Raw genomic sequence first — 26,916 nt, forward strand, 5'->3', positions numbered from 1 at the left:
AAGAAATCAAAGGCCTAAATGTAAGACCCAAAACTATAAAACTCTTAGAAGAAAACATAGGACAAAAGCTTCACGACACTGGATTTAGCAATAATTACTTGTACAGAACACCAAAGATACAGGCAACAAAAGAAAAACAGACAAATTAGACTTCATGAAAATTTTAAAATTCTGTCTCTCTTCCATCTGGAAGTTCATCTGTATCCTTTATCATAGGCAATAAATAAACTGTATTCCTAAATTCTGTAAGCCACTCTAGCAAATTATCAAACACAATGAGGGAGTCATGGGAACCTCTGATTTACAGCTGATGAGTAAGAAGCACAGGTGACAACCGGACTTGCAATTGGTGTGAAGTGGGGTGGGGGGGCAGTCTTGAGGGACTGAGCCTTTAACCAGTGGAATTTGATGTTACCTCCAGGTAGACAGTGTCAGAATTGAGTTAAATTGTAGGACAAGTAGCTGGTATTGCAGAGGACTGCTTGGTGAGGGGAAACCCCCCACGTCTGCTGTCAGAAGTGCTGGGAGTGTGGTAGTACTGTGAGAGTTAAGGAGACACACAGGAGGGGACCTTGGCTTTTCCCCACTCAAAATGACAAAAGGACTCTTGGAATATCAGGAAAGAAGAACGACTGAAAGAGCAAAAACATGGGTAAATACAATAGGCTATTTTCTTTTCTTCTTTAGTTTTTTTGTTTTTGTTGTTTTTTCTGCGGTACGCAGGCCTCTCACTGTTGTGGCCTCTCCCGTTGCGGAGCACAGGCTCCGGACGCGCAGGCTCAGCAGCCATGGCTCACGGGACTAGCCGCTCCATGGCATGAGGGATCTTCCCGGACCGGGCACAAACCTGTGTCCCCTGCATCAGCAGGCAGACTCACAACCACTGCACCACCAGGGAAGCCCTGCATATTATTTTTTATTAGGTCAGACGAGAAGCCCTGCCTCCCTAATTTGCTAGTTTAAATGAATATTTAAAGTAGTTTTTAACTAAGATATGTATGTAAAGTTCCTATCACAGTAATTGGTATATATGATGTGCTCAATAAATTAAATCTATAATTATTTGTTATTTGTAAATAAAGAAATGTAAGGTTGGCCTTTCCTTTAAAAAAAAAAAAAGTGACAATCCAAAGTGTGAGGGGTTGAGGGCTTCACTGGTGGCACAGTGGTTGAGAGTCTGCCTGCCGACGCATGGGACACGGGTTCGTGCCCTGGTCCGGGAAGATCCCACATGCCACTGAGAGGCTGGGCCCGTGAGCCATGGCTACTGAGCCTGCGCGTCCGGAGCCTGTGCTCCTCAACGGGAAAGGCCACAGCAGTGAGAGGCCCGTGTACTGCAAAAAAAAAAAAAAAAAAAAATCAACAAAGTGTGAGGGGTTGAGTCTCTCCCAGGTGCCAGAAGCGAGAGATGCCAGGCTGAGCCAGGCCAGAGGGAGGCCTAGGTGGCGCCTCTCTTTAAACTTGACCACACAGAGCGCTTCATACCCTGGGCAGCCTTCACGTCTTCCCAGTCCAGTTTGATGTTTGGAACCTCATCTTCCGGCTCCGGATCCTTTCTCAAGGCCCCCTTGGGGGAGGCAACCACGATGGGCAGAGGGCCACATTCGTCCCGGAATTCCACAACATGGAGACTCTTCTTATCAGCCAGCTGTTGATGGGTTTCCTGGACACGACCAAATTGAGAACACGAGGTTAGGTCTATGAGGTTGGTCTAACATGGTCCAGCCCTGATACTTATCTTGCATGGCCAAAACTGTTTGGTTGATTAAAATGTAGCAACTCTTTAAAATTCATTAATTGAGGGTGATTATTACAGCAGGAAACATGGCCCAGGTAATATAATATCAAGTTTAGTTGTTTACTCAATTATTTAAGAGTGATTAAAAACAAGATCTTAGGGCTTCCCTGGTGACGCAGTGGTTGAGAGTCCGCCTGCCGATGCAGGGGACACGGGTTCGTGCCCCGGTCTGGGAAGATCCCACATGCCGCGGAGCGGCTGGGCCCGTGAGCCATGGCTGCTGGGCCTGCACGTCTGGAGCCTGTGCTCCACAACGGGAGAGGCCACAACAGTGAGAGGACCGCGTACCGCAAAAAAAAAAAGAATCCGCCTGCCAATGCAGGGGTCACGGGTTCGAACCCTGGTCCCGAACGATCCCACATGCCGCGGAGCAACTAAGCCCGTGCACCACAACTACTGAGCCTGCCCACGTGCCACAACTACTGAAGGCCGCACGCCTAGAGCCCGTGCTCCGCAACAAGAGAAGCCACCGCAATGAGAAGCCTGTGCACCGCAGTGAAAGAGTCGCCCCCGCTCGCTGCAACTAGAGAAAACCTGTGCACAGCAACAAAGGCCCAAAGCAGGCAAAAATAAATTAATTAAAAAAATTTTTTTAATCTGACAAATGGATACATTTCTATGAACACTGACTAGATGTCTGATATCTCGTTACTGTTAATTTTTTACATATGTTATTAGTATTGTTGGGTCCTTTTTAATCCTTACCTTTTAGAGATACATGATAAAATATTTATGAGTGAAATAAATTGATATCTGAGATTTGGGTCAAAATGACTAGGGCTGGTTGGGGGTGGTTTAGAGAAACAAAACTGGCCACGAGCTGCTAACTGTTGATGCTGTATAAAAGAGCCATGGGGATTCATAACAGAAGGTAGCCATAAAAGTCGGAAAAAGGCGAATAAACTCAATAGATGGTTTATTGATCGTAATTAAAATACCTAAAATACCATGAGAAATGTACAATCTCATGTTTCCAGACTTTATGCGCATCTTGTACTATTCTAATTCTATACACGTTTGAAATTAGAAAAGAGAAGAGCGGATTCATAAAAAAAAAAACATAAAATAATTTAAATTGGAGTGTCTTATAATCAGTGGCATGTTGCTTACACTGGTGTCATTTTTTTTCTTTGAGTAGCAAAATGCAAATTTTTATAGCTGATGGCATTTTAGAACAGGTCTACTTGACCATAAATATGACCTATCTAAAACAAATATCTTAGCTACATCAAACAATTAAACCTCTTAACAGTAAGTGTAAATTTAGAAGTGCTTTTGAAGGATGTTTTAGATAGTAGTAACACACACACACACGTTTTAGACAGTAGTAACACAAACACACATACACACACATGAACACAGCTGTTCAAAAAAAGTTTTTTAAGCAAAGCTTTTTCTTTCAATTAATTTTCCTATTTTAAACAGAGACGGCTACAATTATTCCATGGATCACTTTATTCAGAAACAGCCATCACACTCTGTCAGGAAACCTGTCAAAGTCCTCAGCAAATGGAGGTCAGCAAATGTCTCTTGAACCTGGCTGTCTTTCTGCTCACCCAGCTCTGCTAAGGTCCACCCATCCTTTCAAGGCACAAGCCATCCCCACCGAGCTGGCGGAGAGGCAGCAGGCAGCCCAGAAGGGGGGGCCCCGTGCAGCGACAGCCCTTCCTCCCTACCGCTGGAGTGACTGTGAGCCTAGCCGAGGCTGAGGGGGTGAGCTGGGCAGGGGCCCAGAGCCCCCATCTATGTGGAGAAATAACCTGAACTACTAATGTTCATATTCCTACTGACTCAGATGTCCCTCTGAACTACCGATACAGGTGACATGAAAACTGACTGTGCTTCAGTTGAAGACCGCTCTCGAGTAGAGGTGCCCGAGGGGCTTCACCCCAGTTCCAAAGGAACAGACGAAATTAGGAAAGAGACTTTCTCTTTTTACTTTACATCTTTATGTTGTTGAAGCTTTAGAACAAGTGGGTATTCTTTCCATAATAAAGCAGATTATAATTACTGGCTTTTAAAAATACTTAATTTTAAAACTTCAAAACGCCCTTAGAGTATTTTTTTACAGGATAATTCTCATGAACTAACTCGTCAGCTGGATTAACTAACCTGATGCAGCCACAGACAACAAAGAATGCCCAGTCCTCAGGTGGCCTGAGAGCAACTACAGGACAGCCCAGGAGACGGTGGTCTCAGAGCACACAAATGACATACAAACTAGCCCTTCCGTTTCAGAGCCCAGGGAAGTTACCTGGCGGGAGAGCCCGCGGAAGAGGCCCCGGGTGAGGTTAAGCATGTTGACGGAGCCAGAGACCTTGGCATACATGTCTTTGATGCCAATGAGCCGGCAGATGGTGATGATGGCCCGGTGGCAGCGGAGGCCATAACCTAGAAAGAGGAAGAACAAGTCAAACACCTGCCCACTGCCCACGGTGCAGGCGGCATCACCTGCTGGCTTCGCACAGCTTCCAGCTCTGGGTTTAGGGGATGCTGGTTCACATTCCGGCTTCACCACTTCCCAGCTGGGTGACACTTCACAACTTACTTAACTTCCACAATGACACTTATTTAAATGAGATGTTATAAGGATTAAACAAATAATATATAAGTTTCTTAAACATATGGGCAAAAAAACCAGGGCTGTTAAGATTAACAGAGATGCCTGAAGGTTCTTGGTGCCCCATGTCCAGGTTAACTAAGACTCGAGGGACACATCTGTTCTCAACCTCCCTGAATGCTCAGCTGCACTGAGCAGAGACATCCACTTCCTCCTGGAAAAACTCTTTTAGCTTCGGTAACACACCCTCTCCCAGACTTCCTCCTAGCTACTGGCCCATCCTTCTCACCTCCTTGCTGGCCTCTAAATCTTGGGTGGTTTCCCCTCCAGCCATTCGCCCTACTCTGGTCTACCTGTAATCCCTTCCCTAGGGAGAGCTTTAAAAACACAAAGCAAACACATCACTCCCTATTTAAAGCCCTTCACTTCCCACTGTCCCTTGAATTAAAATAAGTACAGTTGACCCTTGAACAGTGTGGAGGTTAGGGGAGCCGACCCTCCACATAGTGGAAAATCTGAGTCTAACTTATAGTTGGCCCTCCATGTCCTCAGTTTCTCCATATCCAAGGTTCCACATCCATGGATTCAACCAGCCACGGACTATGAAGCACTATAGTATTTAGAAAAATAGCCGAGTATAAGTGGACCCGAGCAGTGCAAACCCGTGCTGTTCAAGGGTCGACTGTAACAAAGAACTCCACGGCCTTCAAAGCGCTCTGTGACTGACATCTCACCAACTTCATCCAGAGACACCACTCTCTGTGTGCTGGCCTTCCCGCCGCAAGGACTTTGCACTCAGTGTTTCCCTCAGCCTGCTCTCCCTGCATGACCCCTTCTTACCTGCAATGTCTCGCTCAGATACATCCTCCTCAAAGAGACCTTCCCAGACCACACTAGTGAAGGTGGCCTCCTTCCTCCCTCCCCATGCCCTCCCCTGCAAACCAGACCCGGATGGCTGCTTTCAAGCACTCAGCCGAACTTGTTATCCGATGTTTCCCCTCAGCAGAATGCGAGTTCCATGAGAGCCAGGATATTGTTTGCTTACTGCTGTATCCCCAGAGCCCCTGGCAGATGCAGGTGGGAATGATGCAGAGAAAAAGCCCAAATTTAGACTCTTAACATTCTGATTAACCAGGCATGGACCTCAGCACATGGCTTAAAGGCAGGACTGAAAACTACAGCTTTGATTAGAAGACAGGGAAGATAAAAAAGGTAACTTCTGCAATTAAAACGGTAGCAGTCTTTCCAAAATCATTCAGATAAAGATGTATCCAAAGTAACATGTCTAACAAAAACATGACACAAGCCACAAATGTAAGCCATATATATGATTTTAAATTCTCTCGCAGATATGTTTTTTAAAGTTTTTTTTAAAAACAGGTAAAACTGAATTTAGTAATGTATTTTATTAACCCAATATGTCTAAAACATTATCATCTGAACATGTAATCAATACAGTAATATTTTTGAGATATTTCTTATTCTTTTTTTATACTAAGTCTTTGAAATCTGGTGGTGTTTGACACTTACAGGGTCTCTCAGAAGCCACATTTCACGTGCTCCATAGCCACACAGGCCGCAACTACCACATGGGACACACCTTAGCACAGGTCTAAACCTTAATGTCTAAGTGTTCAACTCAATACTTTTTCTAATAATAAGATAAATGGTTTTTATCTGGCATATGAATGATTAATTATGACTTTAAAGCAGAAGGCAAGTTCTGGTGCACTGATACAATAGGTACTGTATTTGATTTTTATTTCTCTTGGTTTATTTCCATGCCATAGCTCTAGCAAAGTTGTATGAGAAGCTTTGACATGAAAAATTTAAATACTGTTTAATATTTTATCTTCTGATCCAGACCTTGTAAGTATACCTAGAGTTATATGAGATCGTTTTTACTGTAGAACCACAGGTGAAACACAAATCAGAATGTTCAAGAATTCTACACCTCGAGACCACTGGGCATGACTGGCATAGCTCCATGACCCTGAACTCTGCCTGCTTGCTCTTTCCAAGACAGGAAGAAGGTCCATCTCTGAAACCTCAGAGCTCAGTGTAGCACCTGGTTCACAGAAGATGCTCAGTCAATACCTGGTGATGAGAATAAATGAGTGGAACTGAACAAGCTGTAAGAAAAGAACCATCTGGGACTTCCCTGGTGGCACAGTGGTTGAGAATCCGCCTGCCAATGCAGGGTACGTGGGTTCGATCCCTGGTCCGGGAAGATCCCACATGCTGTGGAGCAACTAAGCCCGTGAGCCACAACTACTGAGCCTGCGTGACACTACTACTGAAGCCCGTGCGCCTAGAGCCCGTGTTCTGCAACAACAGAAGCCACTGCAGTGAGAAGCCCGCACACCGCAATGAAGAGTAGCCCCTGCTCGCCGCAACTAAAGAAAGCCCGCATGCAGCAACTAAGACCAAACGCAGCCAAAATAAATAAACAAATTTATTTTTAAAAAAAAGAATCCGCCTGCCAATGCAGGGGAAATGGGTTCAATCCCCAGTCTGGGAAGATCCCACATGCCACAGAGCTACTAAGCCTGTGCGCCACAACTACTGAAGCCCACGCGCCTAGAGCCCGTGCTCCGCAACAAGAGAAGCCACCACAACCAAGAGTAGTCCCCAGCTCGCCGCAACTAGAGAAAGCCCACGCACAGCAACAAAGATCCAACACAGCCATAAATAAATAAATTTAAAAATTTTTTTTAAAAAAAGAACCAGCTAGTAGCATCAATGAATTGTCTAGGAGTAACCAATGTTCCCACTACAAACCCAACTATTCACTCACTCAGTTACTTTTTCTTTTTTTTTTTTTTGCAGACACGGGCCTCTCACTGTTGTGGCCTCTCCCGTTGCGGAGCACAGGCTCTGGACGCGCAGGCTCAGCGGCCATGGCTCACAGGCCCAGCCGCTCCGCGGCATGTGGGATCCTCCCGGACCGGGGCACGAACCCGTGTCCCCTGCATCGGCAGGCGGAGTCTCAACCACTGCGCCACCAGAGAAGCCCCAGTTATTGTTTCTTATTCATTAAGTGCTCTTCCCACCTACAGTCACCCCTGGAAGTGTTTTAATCATGAGAGCCTGGGTAGGATGACTGCTTTTTATTTCCCCCAAAGCCTCAATCTTCTTAAATCTAACTTGGGCCTTTACATTTTGGTATTTTCAAAATGAGTTCAGGTAAAGGTGAGCAAAAATAGAGGGCAGGATGAAATTGGTACAGTTTCTCTGCTTTATCTTCAACAAATTATGAGTTTTTTTAGTTACCTCTGGTTTGTTTCTTCATCTTGATATGCGTCCTTTTAAATCTTAAAGAAATATCATGGTATACTGGAGGGTAAAAACATAAATATAAGAAGGGTTAGGGGTATAGATTTAATGCCCTTGCAAATATCACAAAGCAACCACTACTACCCTAAGCAGACACCACATGTTGGCCAAGGATGAGTAACAAACTCCGATCTCACTCATTACTCATCTTCTCAGGAGAGAAAGTTTGTTTCTACATTTTATATATTTATATGTAAGAATGCAGTAACAAGCAGGGAAACACAGAAACACCCACAGAGATATACAGCCACACATAAATAAAACAAATATAATCCTGCAAAGTTTAAAAGCAAAGATTAAAACTCACTTGTATGGTCTTCATATCGTTCTATATAATGCAAATAGTGAACGGCCTTGTTCTTTGCCTGAAAGAAAGAAGGAAAATATTTTTCTTCAATCTACTGTTAGAATTTACATTTCTTCAGAGATTTCAAAAAATACCTTTCATAAAATATTTTATTATGGAAAATTTCAAACTTACACAAAAATTTCAGTATATACTTCTAAAAGCTAAGGATTTAATTAAAAAACAAACAAACGTAAGTATAACATCACTATCACACCAGAAAACAAACCCAAAACAATTCCTTAATATCTCTGACAGTGTTCAAACATTCCCTGTTGTCTCGTAATTTTGGTAAGCAATTACAAGTCTGATAGAAATGATGCAAGAATACAGGCACTTCTGAAATTGCTTTTTCTGAGGTAAGTAACCTTTGCCAGTAAGTATTTGACAGTTATTAAGTAACCTTTGACAGTAAGTATTTTTTTGTGGTTCCCACAATGTCTAGCACATAGCTTATTGGTCTTTTACTGTTAACAAAGGGAAAATGTACATACTTTTCTGAAAGCATCTGCCCGTTCACTGGCTTTCCCAATGGCAAAACCTTTAAAAGAAAAAGCATAAATATGAAAAGGGGCATAAATTTGGCACATAATGTCTTTTACCACATTTCAGGTTTCAGTTCCTACAACATTTCACAGTAGTTCATCTTTCCTCTGCCCACAGAAAACCCGCTATCCGAAACAAATGGCAAAGCGTGAGGCTACAGAGATTTGCTTCTTTGTTCTGGGGCATTTTGGAAACATTACATTTGAACGTACCTATGAAATTCAAGGTTAGATGCATAACATTACCTTTTATGAATTTCTAGATAAAACTACACTGAATAAAAAAACAAACGAAAAACCCAAAAAAACCCTAACCATGCTAAATTAATAAGGTAAATGGTTTTCACAAATTCTGAAAACAGATTAAAATAACCAGAACAGCTGGGAAAAAAACATACACTGCTAGACATACACGGAAATAAAAATCAATGATTCCTGAGTTTGTAAATGCTTAATCCTGTGAAATGAGGTTTACCACAAGTTAAGAAAATGTCTGCATTATTTGCTATCACCATTATTTATTCTGAAGAATGTATTTTGTTTTTAAATTATACACAGAAAAGTAACATAAGACAGTACTGTTCCATGAGATATGCAAGACATCTGAGAAGCTGGGGCAAAAGGGGCTGTGGATTAAAATTACTAGTTTAAAAAAAATTAAACCATATAAGTCCTTGAGGAATATATGGGTGAACTTACTTGCTATATAAAGGTATAAAGTTCCTGTGATTTAAAAACTTTCATGTGGAAAAAATTTAAAACTAAGTCAAAATATATGACAGATAAAGGGCTAATGTCCTTAACATACAAAGAGGAAAATCATTGAAGAGAATAATCACCCAACAGAAAGTGGGTGAAACACATGAACTAACAGATCTCAAAAAGGAAATTATAATGGCCAACAGACATGTAAAATGGTGTCCTAACTCTCATAACTAAAGAAATACAGATCAAAACTAAGAGTTATGTTTCATATCGTCACTTACTTACAGTCAGTAAAGTCTGACTCTATCCAGGACTGGCAAGGGTGTGACGGTGCAGATAAACATAAACGGATGCAGCCTTTTGGGAGGGCAATCTGGCAACACTCAACATTTCAAATGCATGTAACTTAGAGGCAGCAATTTCACTGCAAGAAATTTCCCCCATCGATATGCTTGCAAAAGTACAACATATGACATGTACAAGAAGCTCACTGTTTTTATAAATAGTAAAAAAAAAAAAGTATAAACAACATAAATATTCAGCAATAGGAAAAAGGTTACAAAAATTACGCTATCCATACACTGGAACACGATGCAATCAATACAAAAAAATGAGGGGGAATCCACTTATGCTAATATATAAATCTCTGGGTATAATACTAGGCAAGAAAAACAAGCTATAAAATTATGGATATAATATGACCCTTTGTATAATTTTTTTAAAAAGATATATGGTGATATTTAAACAAAGAATTTCTGAAAAGATATAAAAGTAACTGTTAAGAGTGGTTTCCTTTGGCAACATACTATCTACAGGTATTGTTTTGAAAGTGTCAGTATGGATTTAAATAGGCAGTTTTCCATTTTTCTTTCCACTTTTCTTTCCCTTTTGAAATGTATTCATGTATACATTTCAAAAACAGATGTTCACTATGGAAACTTTAGAGAAAAGTATCAAGAAGAAATTTAAATGATTGGCAAACATACTAATTAAACATTTTTAATCTTTTCAGTGTATATCCTTCCAATCCTTCCAGTCTTTTCTTCACATATAAACATACTTTTAAAAAACTGGGATTATATTATACAGTTCTATATGAAGTGGGTTTTTGTTTGTCTGTTCATTTGACTTACCATTATTTTTTAAGTAATTTTCCATAATTCTTTAATGGCTATAGACTATTACAATGTATAGCTATACTCTTCTTGTAACTGTGTCCCTACTGTGGAACATTTAGTGTCCACCCCCCTTGTTTTTCACTATTATACATAAACAATAGTGTCTTAAGCCTTTTAAAATATTAATTGTCTTCATGGAAAAAGGCAGATGTAGGAAGAGCCTTCTTTTGACTCTAAGGGATTATATGGGTTTACCACAAGGTTTGTGAGCCCAAGCCGCTGAAAGATTTGATTAGTCAAAAAAGCCTGAACCCACTGACTCCACGGCTGAGCCCAGGCCACAGCTGTCCCTCCACCACCAGCTCTCCGTATATGATCACAGCCCCATTCACCTGCAGCTCCTCTGCCATTCCCCACAGCGACCAGGACACGGACTGATCTCTTTCTTCCCTCTTTTGCTGTCATGTTGAAAACATTCCTCACCTAAAAGAAAATGTTTCATAAATATTACACCTTAAGAAAATTCTGAAGTAGGGAACTGGAGTGACCTCCTCACACACACACAGGCACACGTGGTGAATGCACACATCATCCCTCAATCCCACGAGCACCAACAGCACACTGTCTCCACTGGGAAACCTCCATCTGGACTGTTTCTTCAGGAGTAAAACGGAAGTAAGGCTTTCTCTTCTTATTTCACAGGCTTGTTAGAAAGTTTGACTGAGAAACCTTTTAAAGGATGTGAAACTGTAAAACTCAATGCACCCTATTTTAATGAACGCACCACAAGAAAGATAAAAAATTGCCGATTAAACTCTGACGTAGTTTATAACTAACTGATTATAAGAGCACATCCTTCGAATTCCCTGGAGGTCCAGTGGCTAGGACTTGGCGTTCTCACTGCTGGGGCCTGGGTTCCATCCCCGGTCGGGGGACTAAGGTATAACCAGCTGCGGGGAGCAGCCAAAAATCAATCAATCAGTCAATCAATCACATCCCAATATCACAGATGTTAAAATATGAAAAAATGTGCATCTCAGAAATGATAAAATGCAGTGTATAGAAATAATTAGCACAGGACTGGATCTCTATGGGTTAGGCTCAACTGAAAATAGAAAATTTGGAAATACCTGCTTATTATGAACTACAAGAAAATCTGCATTTTTTGGGCAAATTTATAAATTTACCAAGAACTATGAAACGTTAACTAAACTGCTTACATGGCAGCCCCTTTCCCATAAGGTAAGAAAAGGGGGCTCAAGCCCACTCCTGTGGATAATCCTACAGGAAATCACCCACACAGACAAGAGTTCTTCAAAGGAATTAATTTCAAAAGGGTGTAAGCTAGGACCCAAAGATTTAAAATACTTGTAAATATATCTTAAACTCTGTAATGCAACTGATATTGAAGAAACAATATACACATTCAATCACAAACTCAATACATGATTATTGCATATGGCATTTAACACTAAGTATGCAGCACTAGCTCAAAGGGAAGTTGACTATTTTAGGAAACACCAAGAGTGATTGCAATTTACCTGATACAGGCTTCAGTTTCAAGGGCCTACAAGCAGCCCAGCAGATCATTTCCCCACCAAGAGCTGGACATACACAGTAACTCCAAGCTTTCTGCCCTTCCCCATGGCTCCCCTCAATCTCTGCCCGCTGAACTGAGTGTCAGATACACCGAATTCAAGGAGAAATTGCTACTGCAACCCCTTTGCTTTAAGAAGGAGGAAATTTAAATGCAATCTCCAAATTCTGTTACCAACAATACCACTGAAGTTGCTTTGTCTTGAGACCTTAATGGGTGGCCCTCCAGAAGGGCAGCAGTCAGAAAAGCCAATATGATCAAGTAACTGAAATTAAAGTTTCATTATTTCCTTACCCAAAGCAGCTCTGTAGCTCAGAAAAAGTCATGCATCAAAGGCTTTTCCTCACTGTTCCTCTTACCCTCTCCACCCACCCCACTCCATCCATCCCAACTCCTCCAAAGGCTTAACTGGGTATTTAATTCAGCATGCCCACCTCAAGTATTCTGGTATCGAAATCATCATATGTTTCTGTAGGGAGAAAAGAAACAGGTATACAGATAAATGTGTCTATATAATTAGTGTATGAAAGTTTTTTTTGTTTTTTTTTTTTTGTTTTGCGGTACGCGGGCCTCTCACTGCTGTGGCCTCTCCCGTTGCAGAGCACAGGCTCCGGATGCGCAGGCTCAGCGGCCATGGCTCACGGGCCCAGGCGCTCCGCGGCATGTGGCATCTTCCCGGACCGGGGCACGAACCCGTGTCCCCTGCATCGGCAGGCGGACTATCAACCACTGCGCCACCAGGGAAGCCCCATCACTGACTTTTAACTAAGAAAGACTCTCAGATATTTTGGTGCCACTATCAAAGCAACACCCTGGTCCTCCATCATCACCAGAAACTGTTCTACCACTAAATTCACAAACTCGACCACTATCTCCCTGCCTGCATCCTCCCACCTCTCCAGCTCTCACTCAGTGACTGAAAGGTGATGGTCCTTGGGGCTTCCCAGCACCTCCAGACTCTTGACCACTGTTCCCCTTCCCCATCACCCCTCTGGTCTTCCAGTCTCTCCCACTCAGTCAAGACACCACAGCCCAACACTTCCACCAGGTCTAGTGAATATCCTCAACTCTCTCACCTCTTCCCCTCTCCACCACACTATCCAGGATGGAATCAATGCCGCTGTCTGGGCACACCTGACCTGCCAGGTGCTGCTGTAGAGAAGTCAAAGCATGGGACACACGTGGGCCACGAAAGACTCATGGTCTCCAACTCAGTCAAGTCCTCCCTGCTGCCTGCTGGCCTTTTGCATCCTTTTAGTTAGGTCTCTCTCCTCTCACCACAGCAGCCATTTCAAACACTCTCTGTGTTCTTTTATTGTTAATGACTTTTTACTATAGAAAATTTACATTCATAGGCAAAAAAACACCCCAAAAAACAGTAAAACGTGAGCTTATGTACCATTAGCTAGCTTCAACGATTATCAACTCACAGCCAATCTTCTTTCCTCTAAACTCTGTCCAAGTCCCACTCCACTGGATAATTCTGAGGCCCGTCCCAGATACCCTACCTTTTCATCAAAATATTCTAGTGGCCATGCTCATCCAGGCCCATCTCCTCCTCACAGACTAACTGAAGGCTCCAGAGAGACAGCATTCACACAGGCCCCACCCCCTCCTTCCACTACCAACAACACAGCTTACCTGGCTCTGTCCCCTGCCCTTTCTTCCATCACAAGTTCGTCCATTTATCTACACTCTAAATCTGGGCCCTCCCTAGGGACTTAAGTTTATGGGTTTTTTCTCTCCCTCCCGTATCTTCATTCTCCCAGTGGAAGCATTCTGCTCAGTCCTAAGCATGCTGGCCTGAGTCTCTCCACCTCAACCTCTCGTCTCCTCTTTGAGCCGAACTAAAGAAAGCAGCGGAACACTTGTCTATTTCTTCATCTCCTATTCATTGACAAGAATGAACATTTCAGATGATTTTTACTTCTTTACGTACTCAGGAAGCAGTGGGGAGATGACTTTGCTTTCTAATTTAGTCTGATAAATATTATCAATTTTTATTTCATGTGCACTTTTATGAGGCTTAATGACAACTATTTGGTTTCTTCTGTTATCAAAACAGCACTCCCAAGCCATGCTGCTCCGTACCCAATGACCAACAGCATTTGGGAAACTGCATCCCACAGGTGACTTATATAGAGCCATATGCACACCACCAAGTTCAAATGCTCTGAGAAGCCACACAGTAAAGACACCAGAACCCAGTGCTTTGCCCCCTATTTGTGGAATACTTCTTGGCTCATAGGCCTCTAGTGCTCCATAAAATACATTTGGGTAATAATGTGAAGTTATTTCAATGATGCTCAAATCCTTTTTAGGAAGAAGGCAATCTAAACAGACGAGTAAATAAAATCATATCAAAGAATTCCAGAAATAGGAGTGCTCTCTCTGTCACAATGTAAGCAAAACCAGGACTCTGCTACCTCCATTGGGACCAGGGTCAGGGGGGCCGAGACTGACGCCTCCCCACGTGTTTCCGCTCCATCCTCGCTCCCGTTTAACCTTCATCTTCCTCTTCCAGTCCCACTCTTCTCTCTGCCGGACCATATCCGCCTCTACCTTCTCCTGCTCTTCCTTGCTTCTTTGAGCAATGGTCTGCACAGCTCCGTTTCTCATAAGAGGGACGTTCAGACCAGGCCATAGGAAGCCATAACGCCCTGAAGGTTTAAAAACATACATAAATAAGGATTTTTTTAAAAGCATTCATTTCTTGAGTATTAAAATGCCAGGCAATGTGTATATAGATAATGATACCGCTGGTGGGAGCTTAAGCTAACATAATCACTCTACAGGCCACTTGGCATTGTTCAGTAAAATTTTAAACATACCTACCGTAACAGCTAGTAATTCTACTTACTGGTATTGCCTAGAAAAACACTCCCATGCAGGTATGAGGCATATGTGTGCTTGGACAAGGATGTCCACTGAAGTGTTATTTGTAAAGGCAAAAAACAGAAACAATCTAAATGTCCAGCAATATTGGAACAGTAAAATGAACTACGGCATATCCAACCTATGAAATACTACTCTATACTAAATTCAAAGAATAAGTTAGCATTATAGGTTCTGATATAGAACAATTTCCAAGACCTATTATTGAGTGAAAAAAAGCAAATAAGACAATATGTACCATATGACATAATCTAATTATTTTTAAAAGAAAATATATACTCCTTTTAGGGTATTTATATATATATAAGCATTAGAAAATGTCAGAAGGAAACACATCAAAATGAAATCAGTGGTTTCCTTAGGGGAGGCAACTGGGATTGGGGGAGATAAAAAAGGCATCAAGGGGGACTTTAGGTTTCTCTATTTTTTTTTATTGAGAAATTTTTTTTATTGAGAAAGTATACATATATGATTGTTTAAAATGTTAAAAAAATAAATAAATAAAAAAGATATAAGGTAAGTCATGGAGAAAAACATCCAAGTAGACATGCAACAGCTACAAGTGCAGTGAAAGGTGTTTTCTTTACATCCAAAAGGCTATTACTATCAAAGATAATTTGTCAGCAACCACAGTAAAGAATGTTGATTCAAGTATACTATTTTTATTCTTTAAAAAACACAAGTATAACCAATCATGTGTTCCAGAAGTTGGCAAAGTAAGGCCCACAATCCAAATCTACTCCACCACTTTTTTTTATTTTTAATAAATTTATTTATTTATTTATTTATTTTTGGCTGTGTTAGGTCTTTGTTGCTGCACGCGGGCTTCCTCTAGTTGTGGCGAGCAGGGGCTACTCTTCGTTGCGGTGCGTGGGCTTCTTATTCCGGTGCCTACTCTTGTCGCGGAGCACGGGCTCTAGGCGCGCAGGCTGCAGTAGTTATGGCTCGCAGGCTCTAGAGCACAGGCTCAGTAGTTGTGGCGCACGGGCTTAGCTGCTCCGCAGCATGTGGGATCTTCCCAGACCAGGGCTCAAACCCGTGTTCCCTGCATTGGCAGGCGGATTCTTAACCACTGCCCCACCAGGGAAGCCCTAGCCCACCACTTATTTTTGTAAATAAAGTTTTATTGGAACACAGGTATGCCCATTTGGTTATGTATTGTCTATGACTGTTCTTGTGCTACAACAGCAGAGTTGAATAGTTGGAACAGAGACCATGTGGCCCATAAGGCTAAAAAAGTATTTACTACCTGGCCCTTCAGAGAGAAAGTTAAGCCAGTTCTCCAGTTATTCCACCTTCTACCTCTGAATCGTAAGTTCTCTGAGGATAGGGACTTTTGCAGCAGATGCTACACAAGGGCATTTAAGGCTTGTTGAATGAATAACTAAATGAATGAATCCCTTTCTATGGGATTTTCCTTTCCCTGAATCATGGGGCAATAAGCCATTTGGCTGGACCCTAAAATCACAGAACCTAATACCCTTCATGAGAAATGTTTTATCTTTTAGTTTGTAAAATAGCTATAAAATTTTGGAGAAAAAATCTTAGAAAGCACATTAGCTGTTTTTATAAATAAGTTTACCTTCACCGATGATCTGACCCCTGTTCAAATCTTTTCTTTTCTTTTTCTTAGTTCTTTTGCCTCTTCCTTTTCTTGTTCCGGCACCAGACTCTGCTAAGGCACCTTTCCACAGCTCATCTGCTGTCACTATAAAGAAAGAGGTTTTAAAAAATTTCTTCAAAAAAAAAAAATTTCTTCAAGAAATGATCTACGGTCTATTGATTTATTCCTGTTGAATACAAAAGGCTGGAAGAAGTCGGGTCACATATCATTATGGCAATGAAAGCAAAATTGAAACATTCTTTGTACACATCACATGGTTACATTTGGAAAGCCCAAGAGGAAGCGATTCTACTCCTTTTACAGAATATGGCCTTCCCCCACAAAAGACAACCATATTTCAATCCCTGTTACTTTCCAGTAGATTTGTCTCCCAGACATTTTAACAACTGTGTGACCGGTCTCTTCCCTGCCCTCTTGCCTCCATTATAACTATTGAGATAATCAGTAACTAGACTTCCAAAATACAGATCTCTTAGCCCAAAGTACCAACACTGCAATTTGAACCCAAAAATCTTAATAATTTGGATTGTTTGCTCTATTCTGTAAATTCCCTAAACACCTCTGTATATCCTTCAAAATGAGATGCCCAAATTCACCTTCAACTCTGATTATAGCCTAACCAATACTTGCAAAAGAATGAGTGTGTAGAGGTCTGATAGTTAATACCTGCATGTGTATGTGTGTATTTCTTAAATCATTGTTGTTGTCTTTTTCTTTATATATAGACCCTGACACTGCTGATTTATTTCCATTTGTGAATTTCCAGGGTCCCCAGATCTTTTTCTATCATAAATTGCAAGCAGTATTTTCCCCTTTGTACTTGTGGAATATTCAGATTCTTTACTTTTGACCACTTCTGAATTTTATTGGTCTGTGTTGTTTAGCTAGCTATGTTGTTTATTAGATTTAAATTGTCTTCACAAGGACTTCTACCTTTCACAGTATCACCAATTGATTTTATGACCACAGATTGTTCCATTACCAATTTAATAAAGAATCAGAGCCATACAAATGTTGTACTAGTCAAAAATCTAAGATACATATATCTACATGCCTGAAATATTAAACATATTCTAGAACTCAAATGAGTATCTTCATTCTCCTCTTCTGAGCCCTTAAGCTTTAAAAGTTCTACCATACCAAGGGGGTAAGAGGGGGTGGGTGGGATGAATTGGGAGATTGGGATTGACATATATACACTATATATACACTATTGATACTATGCATAAAACAGGTAACTAGTAAGAACCTACTGTATAGCTCAGGGAACTCTACTCAATGCTCTGTGGGGACCTATATAGGAAGGAAATCCCAAAAAGAGGGGATATATATTATACATATAGCTGATTCAGTCTGCTGTACAGTAGAAACTAACACAACATTGTAAAGCAACTATACTCCAATAAAAATTTTTAAAAATAATAAAAATGAAAGTTCTACCTGCTAGCCTCCTGAGAGGCCTTACACCTTGATCCTTTGGGTAGATAACATGAAAAGGGAAAAATGCTTTGGATTTATAATATTTTTTAATGCTTTATAGCTATACAGTACCCTGTTTTTAAAAATACAAATGTATTATTACAGATGATCTGCATAACTGAAGCTCACAAAAGTCAGTAAGCTTCCACATCACATGCTGCGTTGTGTATCCCTGATCAAAGCAAAGGGTTAACTTCAAACTTTAGGCTGACACTGATTCTTTTAAAAGAACCACAGGTTTGAAATAAAATTACCAACCTCAAACTAAACTCTCACTAAAGACTGCTTTTCTTTCCTAATTGCTTAAAAATGATGGTATCTATAAACGCCATCAAAAACTTGGAAGTTCACAGCGAGAGCACTTTTAATGGAGGCCTAAGGCGGTCAATCAATTACAGTTTCTCTTAGAATCAGAATAAGCAAATCACTCATTAAGGCTAAAAGGGATTCAATTTTAAAAGAAACAATATTAAGACGAAGATTTAAAAGACTCCACCATTTAATGGTGGACCCTCTATGGCAGAGGGATAGATTTACAAATACAATGTTAAACATTTTTAGGAAACCTTAATGAGTAAAAATTATGGTTTTCTTTATTTCTTGGAAGAGATTTAGAAAGTCAAAGACTAGCTCCTATCAAAACAGCAAAAACTAGCCCCATGCTGGTTTCAACTGAGTTCACCCCCACCCCGCCCTGACTTGGGAGCAATAAACTCATAAGGGTTCAGAGTCCTATGACTGCGGAAGAAGGGAGGCTAATGGAGAGTCAGAGGCAGGTGCGAGTGGTCTCAGAGGGCAAGGGGCACCTCTAGAACAAGAAGAGTTAGAGAAAAGGCCTTTCAGGGCAGGGCAAAGACTATTTTTAAAAAGGCCTGTAAGTCTGATATACACCCGCCCAACACCCCCCAACCACCACCATCGAAGCACAAAGTCAGCTCTCAGAAAACACTGGGGCTGGGGGCACCAAGAGCCTCATGGCTCCAACTCTACCCACCTCTCTTTTCTCTTTACACCAAAATCCTCTAATACAAGAAAGACTGTGTTACTTGCAATTCCCCATCACCTGGTCCTCTTTTCTGCATAGCTACACAAATGACCTAGTAGGTCATTATTTAATTTAATCCAAATTAAAGTGATCTGTACCCACACAATGAAATATTCTACAGTTATGACACTGCACTGGAGAAGCCCATGTACTGTCATGGGAAAATGTATAGCGTACTGCTGTATGAAAATAGCAGCAAATCCAGGATTTCAGGGTAGTAGGATTACAAGTGATTTTTTGCTTTTTGATTCTGTATTTACCAAACAGTCTAAAATGAATTGGCTTTATAATCCTAATTTCTTTTAATTTGCCTAATGCTGAATTGTGGATTCAATCTCCATTTCTTACAAGCTAATTTCAGTTCAGACTGGACTCTCAAATACTATCTCAGGTAGGAGTAATATTAGTAAAACAACATCTACTTAAAATTAACTTTTCCTGATTAGTCCTATCTCCTCAACTAAAGTGCAACTGAAAACAGATTTTGAGTATATTCTTGGTGTGAATCTAAATCAGCAGGGATTTGGGCCACAATTCCATCCTGGAATTCCAGGGATTCCACAGGTCCTTTAGACCTCAGGTGCCCCAAATGAGGGGATTAAAGTAAACTAGTACTCCCAAAAGTGTGTATAGTACAACTGGTAGCATGTAAGATAATTCTAGGAGGTACATGGAGGAACATTTTTATTTGAATAGCACAGGCGTACCTTGGAGACATTGAGGGTTTGGTTCCAGACCACTGTGACGAAGCAAACATCACAATAAAGTGAGTCACACACATTTTCTGGTTTCCCAGTGCCTACAAAAGTTATGTTTATACTATACTGCAGTCTTAAGCATGCAATAGCATTATGTCTAAAACAACAATATATATACTTTAATTTAAAAAATATTCAAAAATAAAATAAAAAATACTCTACTGCTAAAAAATGCTAATCTTCAGCCAGTCATAGTAGCAACATCAAAGACCACTGATCACATATCACCATATCAAATATAATAATAACTAAAAAGTCTGAGATAGTGCAAGAATTACCAAAATATGACACAGAGACAACACACAAATGCTGTTGGAAAAAATGGTGCAGATAGATCTGTTCAACACAGGTTGCCACAAACCTTAAATATGTCAAAAACGCAATATCCACAAAGCCCAATACAGTGAAGTGCAATAAAATGAGGTACGCCTGTACATCATCATTAACACATTAAAATGAGGTACGCCTGTACATCATCATTGATACATTAAAATGAGGTACGCCTGTACATCATCATTAATACGTTAAAATGAGGTATGCCTGTACATCATATATTAATCTCTGAAGTGTTAGTTCATTTAAGGAGGAAAAAGAAAAAGAAGAAAAATTAAGATACAAATCCACCTTTTATTTTCCTGTTTCATGAAATGGGAAGTTTGTGGCCAGTCTACGTACATTTAGTGAAGAAACTATAGAATCTATACTGTTGGCCCATCAAGTTACTGGGAGAAGAAATACAGCACTGTGTCTGTAGCGCACGGGTCAAGCTGATAAAATGACGGTTGTCTCTGGTTCCTGGAGATGACAAACAGCCTGCAGGTAGATGGAATAAAACTTTGTTAGATGCTCCACACCTATGGAGAAACACTGCCAGCACCAAAAAATTAACTGTTACTAATAAAAATAAGTCACTAAAATCCTGAACTTTTGAGAATCTTTTTTTTTTTTTTTTGCGGTACACGGCCTCTCACTGTTGTGGCCTCTCCTGTTGCGGAGCACAGGCTCCAGACGCACAGGCCCAGCGGCCATGGCTCACGGGCCTAGCCACTCCGCGGCACGTGGGATCTTCCCGGACTGGGGCACAAATCCGTGTCCCCTGCGTTGGCAGGCGGACTCTCAACCACTGTGCCACCAGGGAAGCCCTAAGAATCATATTTCGAGGACAGTCTTTCTTTAAAAAATAAAACTTCTGGAGGCTGGCTCAGATGACATAGTGAGGTCTCTCTGGACCTATTAGCTTACTTTGTAAATTACTCAATTAAAAGTAAATAGAAAATACTGGCTTTTCATTTTGAATATATTCAGATCTTCAATAATCATTCTAAATCCCATTATGTTGGACACATTTTAGTTTTCCTTGTAACCTTCTCAATCTTCAACAAAATATCAAGTGCGCATGAATTTATTCTTGTAGTTTAGAACTACAATCCTTGACATACTTTAAGAGTGTAAAAATCACTACCATCAAATTGAGAAATCTTTAATCTTTTTCTAAAGACCAAAATACTATTCACAAATAATAATGTAGTTAGCCTACAAAGGTCCAACTGTCAAAAATAGAAAGAAATCAACTTCAAACTTCAGAAATAATCTCTTTCAATGTACTGTTGCTACAACTGTTTGCTCAAATTGCATTGTGCTTTTTAAAACAGGAGGTGGCAGCAGCTCATGCTAAATCACATTTGAAGTCCAATTACAGATTATCATCCACCAATGATCAATTAACAATTTTGCTCTGATCCTTTGAATGCTTATTAATTTCAGACCATGAAGTCTCCATCTCAGGAATAGCATGGAGTCCACAGAGGGCCAAGCCCAGGATGCTCCCTTGGGTGGACTTCTTCAAAGACAGTCTGCCCTTGAAGGTTTCACTTCAGTGTTTAACAGTTTTCACCATGAAGAATTTCTTCCTTCTAATTTAAATCTCTTCTATTAAATCAAACTGGTTAATTAGTGGTGTGTTTCAGGGATTTTAGAAAAATTATTGCTATATCTGACCAATCTGTTGCAGCCTTTAGGAAAATACTGCAACAGGTACAAAGAATACAAAGCAATTTTTTAAAAACAAGGCAATTACTAACTCTAGGGAAAAGAAAATGTTGTAGGAGAAAGGAAACATAATAAGAGAATACAGCTGACCCTTAAACAGCGTGAGGGTGATGGGCACTGACCGCCCCCCCCACCCCGCCAGTTAAAAATCCACGTATAACGTATAGTTGGCCTTCCCTATCTGCGATTCCACATCCTTGGATTCAACCAACCTCGAATTGCATGGTACTGTAGTACTTATTTCTTGAAAAAAATCCACATATAATTGGACCCGTGCAGTTTAAACCCGTTCTGGTTGTACAGGGTCAACTGTACTACCTAGCTCGGCTGTGAAGAACATATACATAACTGCCTACAGATTCGACCAAAACTGTGCTTACAACTATGCTCAGAAAAAGCAGGGATGGTGCCTAATTAAATATTCAATTAGCATAACGACGTTAACAGAGAAAAGAACAAGTATATACACTATCTGTTTAGAAATATAACCAGATGGAAGTTAAAGTGTCACTGGAAGATGAGAAGGCCTAGAAAAGGGAAGTGGTTTTTTGTTTTTTTGTTTTTTTTTTTTTTTGCGGTACGCAAGCATGTGGGATCTTCTTGGACTGGGGCACGAACCCGTGTCCCCTGCATCGGCAGGCGGACTCTCAATCACTGCGCCACCAGGGAAGCCCTGGGAAGTGGTTTTAAGATATAAACCTTTTAGTACTCTTCGGAAGTACAATGTTTCAATATAACAACCTTTAAAGTAGGAACTACCATCCTCATTTTATAGAAGAGGAAACTGAGGGTCCAAGGGGTGTCATTAGTTCATGGTCGCACAGGCAGAAAGTGGAGGAGCCGAGAACTGTGCAGTCATTCCACCAGTCAGCACTCTCCCCACCCCTTCTACAAACACTGTGCTTCCAGAACACATCACAGTATCCAAGATAGCTCAGGACCCAGTCCTGCCATTACTGGCTGTGTGACCTTAAAGCAAGTCACTTAGCCTCTCAGAGACTCACTTCAGCATCTGTAAAATGGGAATAACAACTCCTCATAAAAACTGGTGTGAGGATTAACCAAGATAACATACTATTAACCTGATACAGTCATTACTCAATAAATCATGGCTATTATTTTTTAAAGCCTTGAATTATAACAGCTGTAATCATTAAAAATCTGAAAAATACTCTTTAGACCTTATCCATTTCTATTACAAAGAATGTACTTCATTCCTCTACATTTTTTTTTTTTTTTTTTTTTTTGCAGTATGCGGGCCTCTCACTGTTGTGGCCTCTCCCGTTGGCGGAGCACAGGAGCCGGACACGCAGGCTCAGCGGCCATGGCTCACGGGCTTAACCGCTCCGCGGCATGTGGGATCTTCCCGAACTGGGGCACGAACCCGTGTCCCCTGCATCGGCAGGCGGACTCTCAACCACTGCGCCACCAGGGAAGCCCCATTCCTCTACATTTTTAAAAAACTACATAAAGTACTCTTAACACTAGCTCTTATAAGAAAAGGTAGTTAGATACATAAATCTCACCATTGCTGGGAACAGTCTTCAATGCCAAAATGGAAGCTGCTGGAAAGCTGTTTAGGTAAAGCTGCCTGGACCATAGATGACCTATAAATTAAAAAAAAAAAAATTAAGATCCATTTCTACATGAAAAGAAACATTTTTTAACACCTAAAGAATAGTATTATCTATAGAATAAAAGAACCAAGACAAGTAAATGAGTAATTTCTGGGCTCCATGACCACTTGCCCAAGTAAATGAAATCACATCACATCGGCTCCTTCACTCTCACATCTGACCTGTTACCAAGCCCTAGAGATTCTCCTCAAAGGACAGTCTCCTGTTGACAGTCTCCTAACAGGTCTCCAGTCTGCCTCCAGTCTCCCTCTAATTCACCATCTGCTGTCAAGCAGGCCCTTTTCTCTCTCTCTCTCTTTTTTTTTTTTGCTTATTTCAAACTCCTAATTTACCCCCCTCCCCTTTTCCCTTTGGTAACAGGCAGGCCTTTCTAAAACTACAAGTCTAGTCACCGCACAGCCCTGATATATCATTCTTTGGCTCCCTACTATCTGCAGAACAAATTCAAAACTCCTCAGCATCACCTACAGGGCTGCGGCTTGGCCCCAACCTTCCACGTCAGCCTCATCTCCACCACTCTCCTCTCCATCCCCCTCTGGCCACACCAGACTCGCAGTCAGTATGGAACACACTCAGCTCTTGAATCCTTTACTGTGTCTCTGACAGGTTCTCCTGGTTTGCCTGAAACACCACCTCTCGGTGAAGGCTCCCCAATTCCCACAGCACTCTGCTCCCCTCTTTCATCAGGAGCTCCTGCAGCGCCAGGCTGTAACTATACGGTGTATCACTTCACACAGTACAGTACTTCAGAACAGGCTCTGACAACATTCACTGGACACTAATTTTTGAAAAAGGCACCAAGAAAAACCAGTGGAGAAAGAATAATCTTTCCAACAAATGATGCTGGGACAACTGAGTATTCACATGCAAAAAGAATGAAGTTGGAGCCCTACTTATACCATACATAAAACTTAACTCAAAATGGATCAAAGACCTAAAGGTAAGAGCAAAAACTATAAAACCTTTAGAATAAAACATAAGGGTAAATAATTATGACCTTGGATTTTGCAATGGTTTCTTAGATATAACACTAAAAGCATAAGCAACAAAAACCAAAAACAGGTAAATCAGACATTATCCAAATTTAAAACTTTTGTTTTTCAAAGGACACTATCAAGAAAATGAAAAGACAACACACAGATGGGGAGAAAATTTTACAAATCACTTATCTGACAAGGGACTTGTATCTAGAAAATATAAAGAACTCTTACAATTCACTAATAAAAAGACAGCCCAGTTTAAAAATGGATATAGATTAGAACAGACATTTCTCCAAAGAACATATAGAAATGGCCAAGAAGCACAAAAGAAGACGTTCATTAGCTATCAGGGAAATGCAAATCAAAACCACAAATTGATACCACTTCACACCCACTAGGATGACTACAGTCAAAACGACAGAAAATAACAAGTGTTGACAAGGATGTGGAGAAATAAAAATCCTCATGCTGGTGGGAATGTAAAAAGGTGCAGCTACTTTAGACAACAGTCTAGCAGTTCCTCAAAAAGTGAAACATGGAGTCGCCATTTGATCCAGCAATTCCACTCCAAGGTGTATACACATGAGAAATGAAAATATAAGTACATACAAAAACACTGCACACAAATATTTACAGCCACATTAGGCATAATAGCCAAAAGGTACAAATTACCCAAATGCTCAATAGATAAACAAAATGTGGTATATACACACAACAAAATATTATTCAGCCATAAAAAGGAATTAAGTACTGATTTATGCTACAACATGGACAAATCTGGAAAACATTATGCTAAGTGAAAGAAGCCAGTCACAAAAGATCACATATTACTTGATTCCATTTATATGAAATCTCTAGAACATGCAAACTATAGAGAAAAAAGTAAATTAGTGGTTGCCCAGGGCTGGGGGCAATGGGGGTCTGGGGGGATGCTAGCTAAAAGAGTACAGGGTTTCTTTTTGGGGTGATGAAAATGTTCTAAAATTGACTGTGGTGATGGTTGCACAGCTCTGTGAATACACTAAAAACCACTGAACTGTATACTTTAAGAAGATGAATCCTGTGGTACGTAAATTACATCCCAATAAAGCCACTACCAAAAAAAGTTTATACACTAGAAAAAGAAAAAGAAAAAAAAAAAAGGAAAGAAATAAAGAGGCTCTGGAGCCAGGTGGTGTGGGTGAAAAACCTGACATCCTCCCAGTCTAACTTTGAACAAGTTTCTCAACCTCTGTGTGCCTTAATTCCTTCATCTGTAAAATGGGAATAATAAAGGCATCTATCTCATAAAGGCATTGTGAAGATGAAGCAAGGAAAAAAGCATAAAGAGTTTAAAACAGTCCCAGCTACACATAAGAGCTCATGAAAGAAAGTTACACATGCTGAGTGCTATTTGATCGGGGCTTTGGAAAAGAAGGAGGTGGTCACAACATGAACAAAAGTAAAAAATGCTCAGGTCAGATTTTCCTACAAACGACTGTAGGTCAAGTTTCCCAACAAAATGAGTTACTAAAAAGAACTTTTCGATTTTTACAGATCTTTGGATTTCGGAATTACGAATGCTGGATTGTGGGTTTACAATAAAATAGAGCGAATAGAGGTCAAATTAATTACGAAGTGGTTCCTAGAGATAAACATCAGGCTGGAGGATAGCAGATTGCCTTTCCTCGGGCTGCAAACAACCAACTAGGGGTGGGGGAGGACAATAAGAGCAAAACTACTGACATTCCCAACATCCTTCTTTTTAATAAAGGGCACTGATCAGCCCGGAATCTAAAATAACTGACACTAATCCTATCCGACTCAAGCTGGAGGGCAGCCTATTTCCCTTTCGAGCTTCGCTGGCCGCCATCCACCTCGAACCCCACATCAACATCACCAAATGAACCTGTGAATCACGCCCGCGGGGAAGGCGATGCTCGCCTGCCACTACCCTGCCCCTTTTAACCGAGCATGCACGAGCGGCCTGGTGAACTGGAAGAGACTCTGGACCGCGTCCAGTCCACCCTCAATTTACAGACCCGGGCCCTGCGACCCAGAGAGGATGCGGACGCGCGCAAGGTCACACAGCAGGTCCCAGCGGGACAAGAGCCGGGCGTGAGAAGCCGGCGCTGCGGCTTCTCGCTTCTTTCCACCCGGGTGTCTGAAAGCCCTGGGCGAACCCCCACTCCCGCCCCGCTCAGAGCCCCTGCTCCCAGCGTCCTGGCTCTCACCCGCCGGCGCGCCACACAGCACAGGGAGAATTCCCGCAGCGCGCACCGTCGCAGCCATGGTGGAGACCCACGAGCGCCTCCGTCCGGGCAGCCTTCCCACCGCCTGCCGCGACTGCTCCTCGTCCAACGGCCGCGGACCTCGGCCCGAGACTGAATTTCCGAGGCCAGGGGGCCGCCCCGCAACGCAGGCCCGAGTGAGGGGTTGTCTGGACGGGAAGCAAAGTAGGATGA

The 26,916-nt window shown here is 41.3% G+C and overlaps 2 protein-coding genes across 2 annotated transcripts in view; one reads left to right on the plus strand and one right to left on the minus strand.

Annotated features, from left to right (window-relative positions):
- Positions 1 to 219: 219 nt before the first annotated feature.
- On the minus strand, positions 220 to 26,755 carry MRPS5 (mitochondrial ribosomal protein S5). Its single transcript, XM_082851302.1, has 12 exons — positions 26,686 to 26,755; positions 23,382 to 23,462; positions 20,482 to 20,619; positions 16,483 to 16,608; positions 14,432 to 14,665; positions 12,440 to 12,474; positions 10,801 to 10,891; positions 8,535 to 8,581; positions 8,002 to 8,059; positions 7,632 to 7,694; positions 4,053 to 4,189; positions 220 to 1,663 (listed from the first exon to the last, which is right to left on the minus strand). Exons 1-12 carry the CDS (start codon positions 26,741 to 26,743, stop codon positions 1,439 to 1,441), a joined length of 1,293 nt encoding a protein of 430 aa, XP_082707428.1. The 5' UTR covers positions 26,744 to 26,755; the 3' UTR covers positions 220 to 1,438.
- ZNF2 (zinc finger protein 2) overlaps positions 26,742 to 26,916 on the plus strand; it is a gene marked incomplete at its 5' end in the record, with an annotated part of 42,858 nt that continues 42,683 nt past the window's right edge. Inside the window, one exon of the mRNA XM_082851229.1 lies at positions 26,742 to 26,879. Within this exon, the coding sequence (XP_082707355.1) occupies positions 26,742 to 26,879 (138 nt within the window). The remainder of the gene's footprint in view (positions 26,880 to 26,916) is intronic.

The sequence above is a fragment of the Leucopleurus acutus genome (assembly GCF_964270905.1).
Source record: "Leucopleurus acutus genome assembly, chromosome: 12".
Taxonomy (NCBI): domain Eukaryota; kingdom Metazoa; phylum Chordata; class Mammalia; order Artiodactyla; family Delphinidae; genus Leucopleurus; species Leucopleurus acutus.

Bases quoted from the DNA above. Each gene is read 5' to 3' on its own strand.
- MRPS5 (XM_082851302.1), bottom strand. From the start codon at position 26,743: ATGGCTGCGACGGTGCGCGCTGCGGGAATTCTCCCTGTGCTGTGTGGC. The intron at 20,620-23,381 runs GTGAGATTTATG...ATCTACCTGCAG, and splicing joins GAAGACTGTTCCCAGCAATG to GCTGTTTGTCATCTCCAGGA. The intron at 4,190-7,631 runs GTAACTAAAAAA...TCCTCTTTCTAG, and splicing joins GATGAAGAAACAAACCAGAG to GTTATGGCCTCCGCTGCCAC.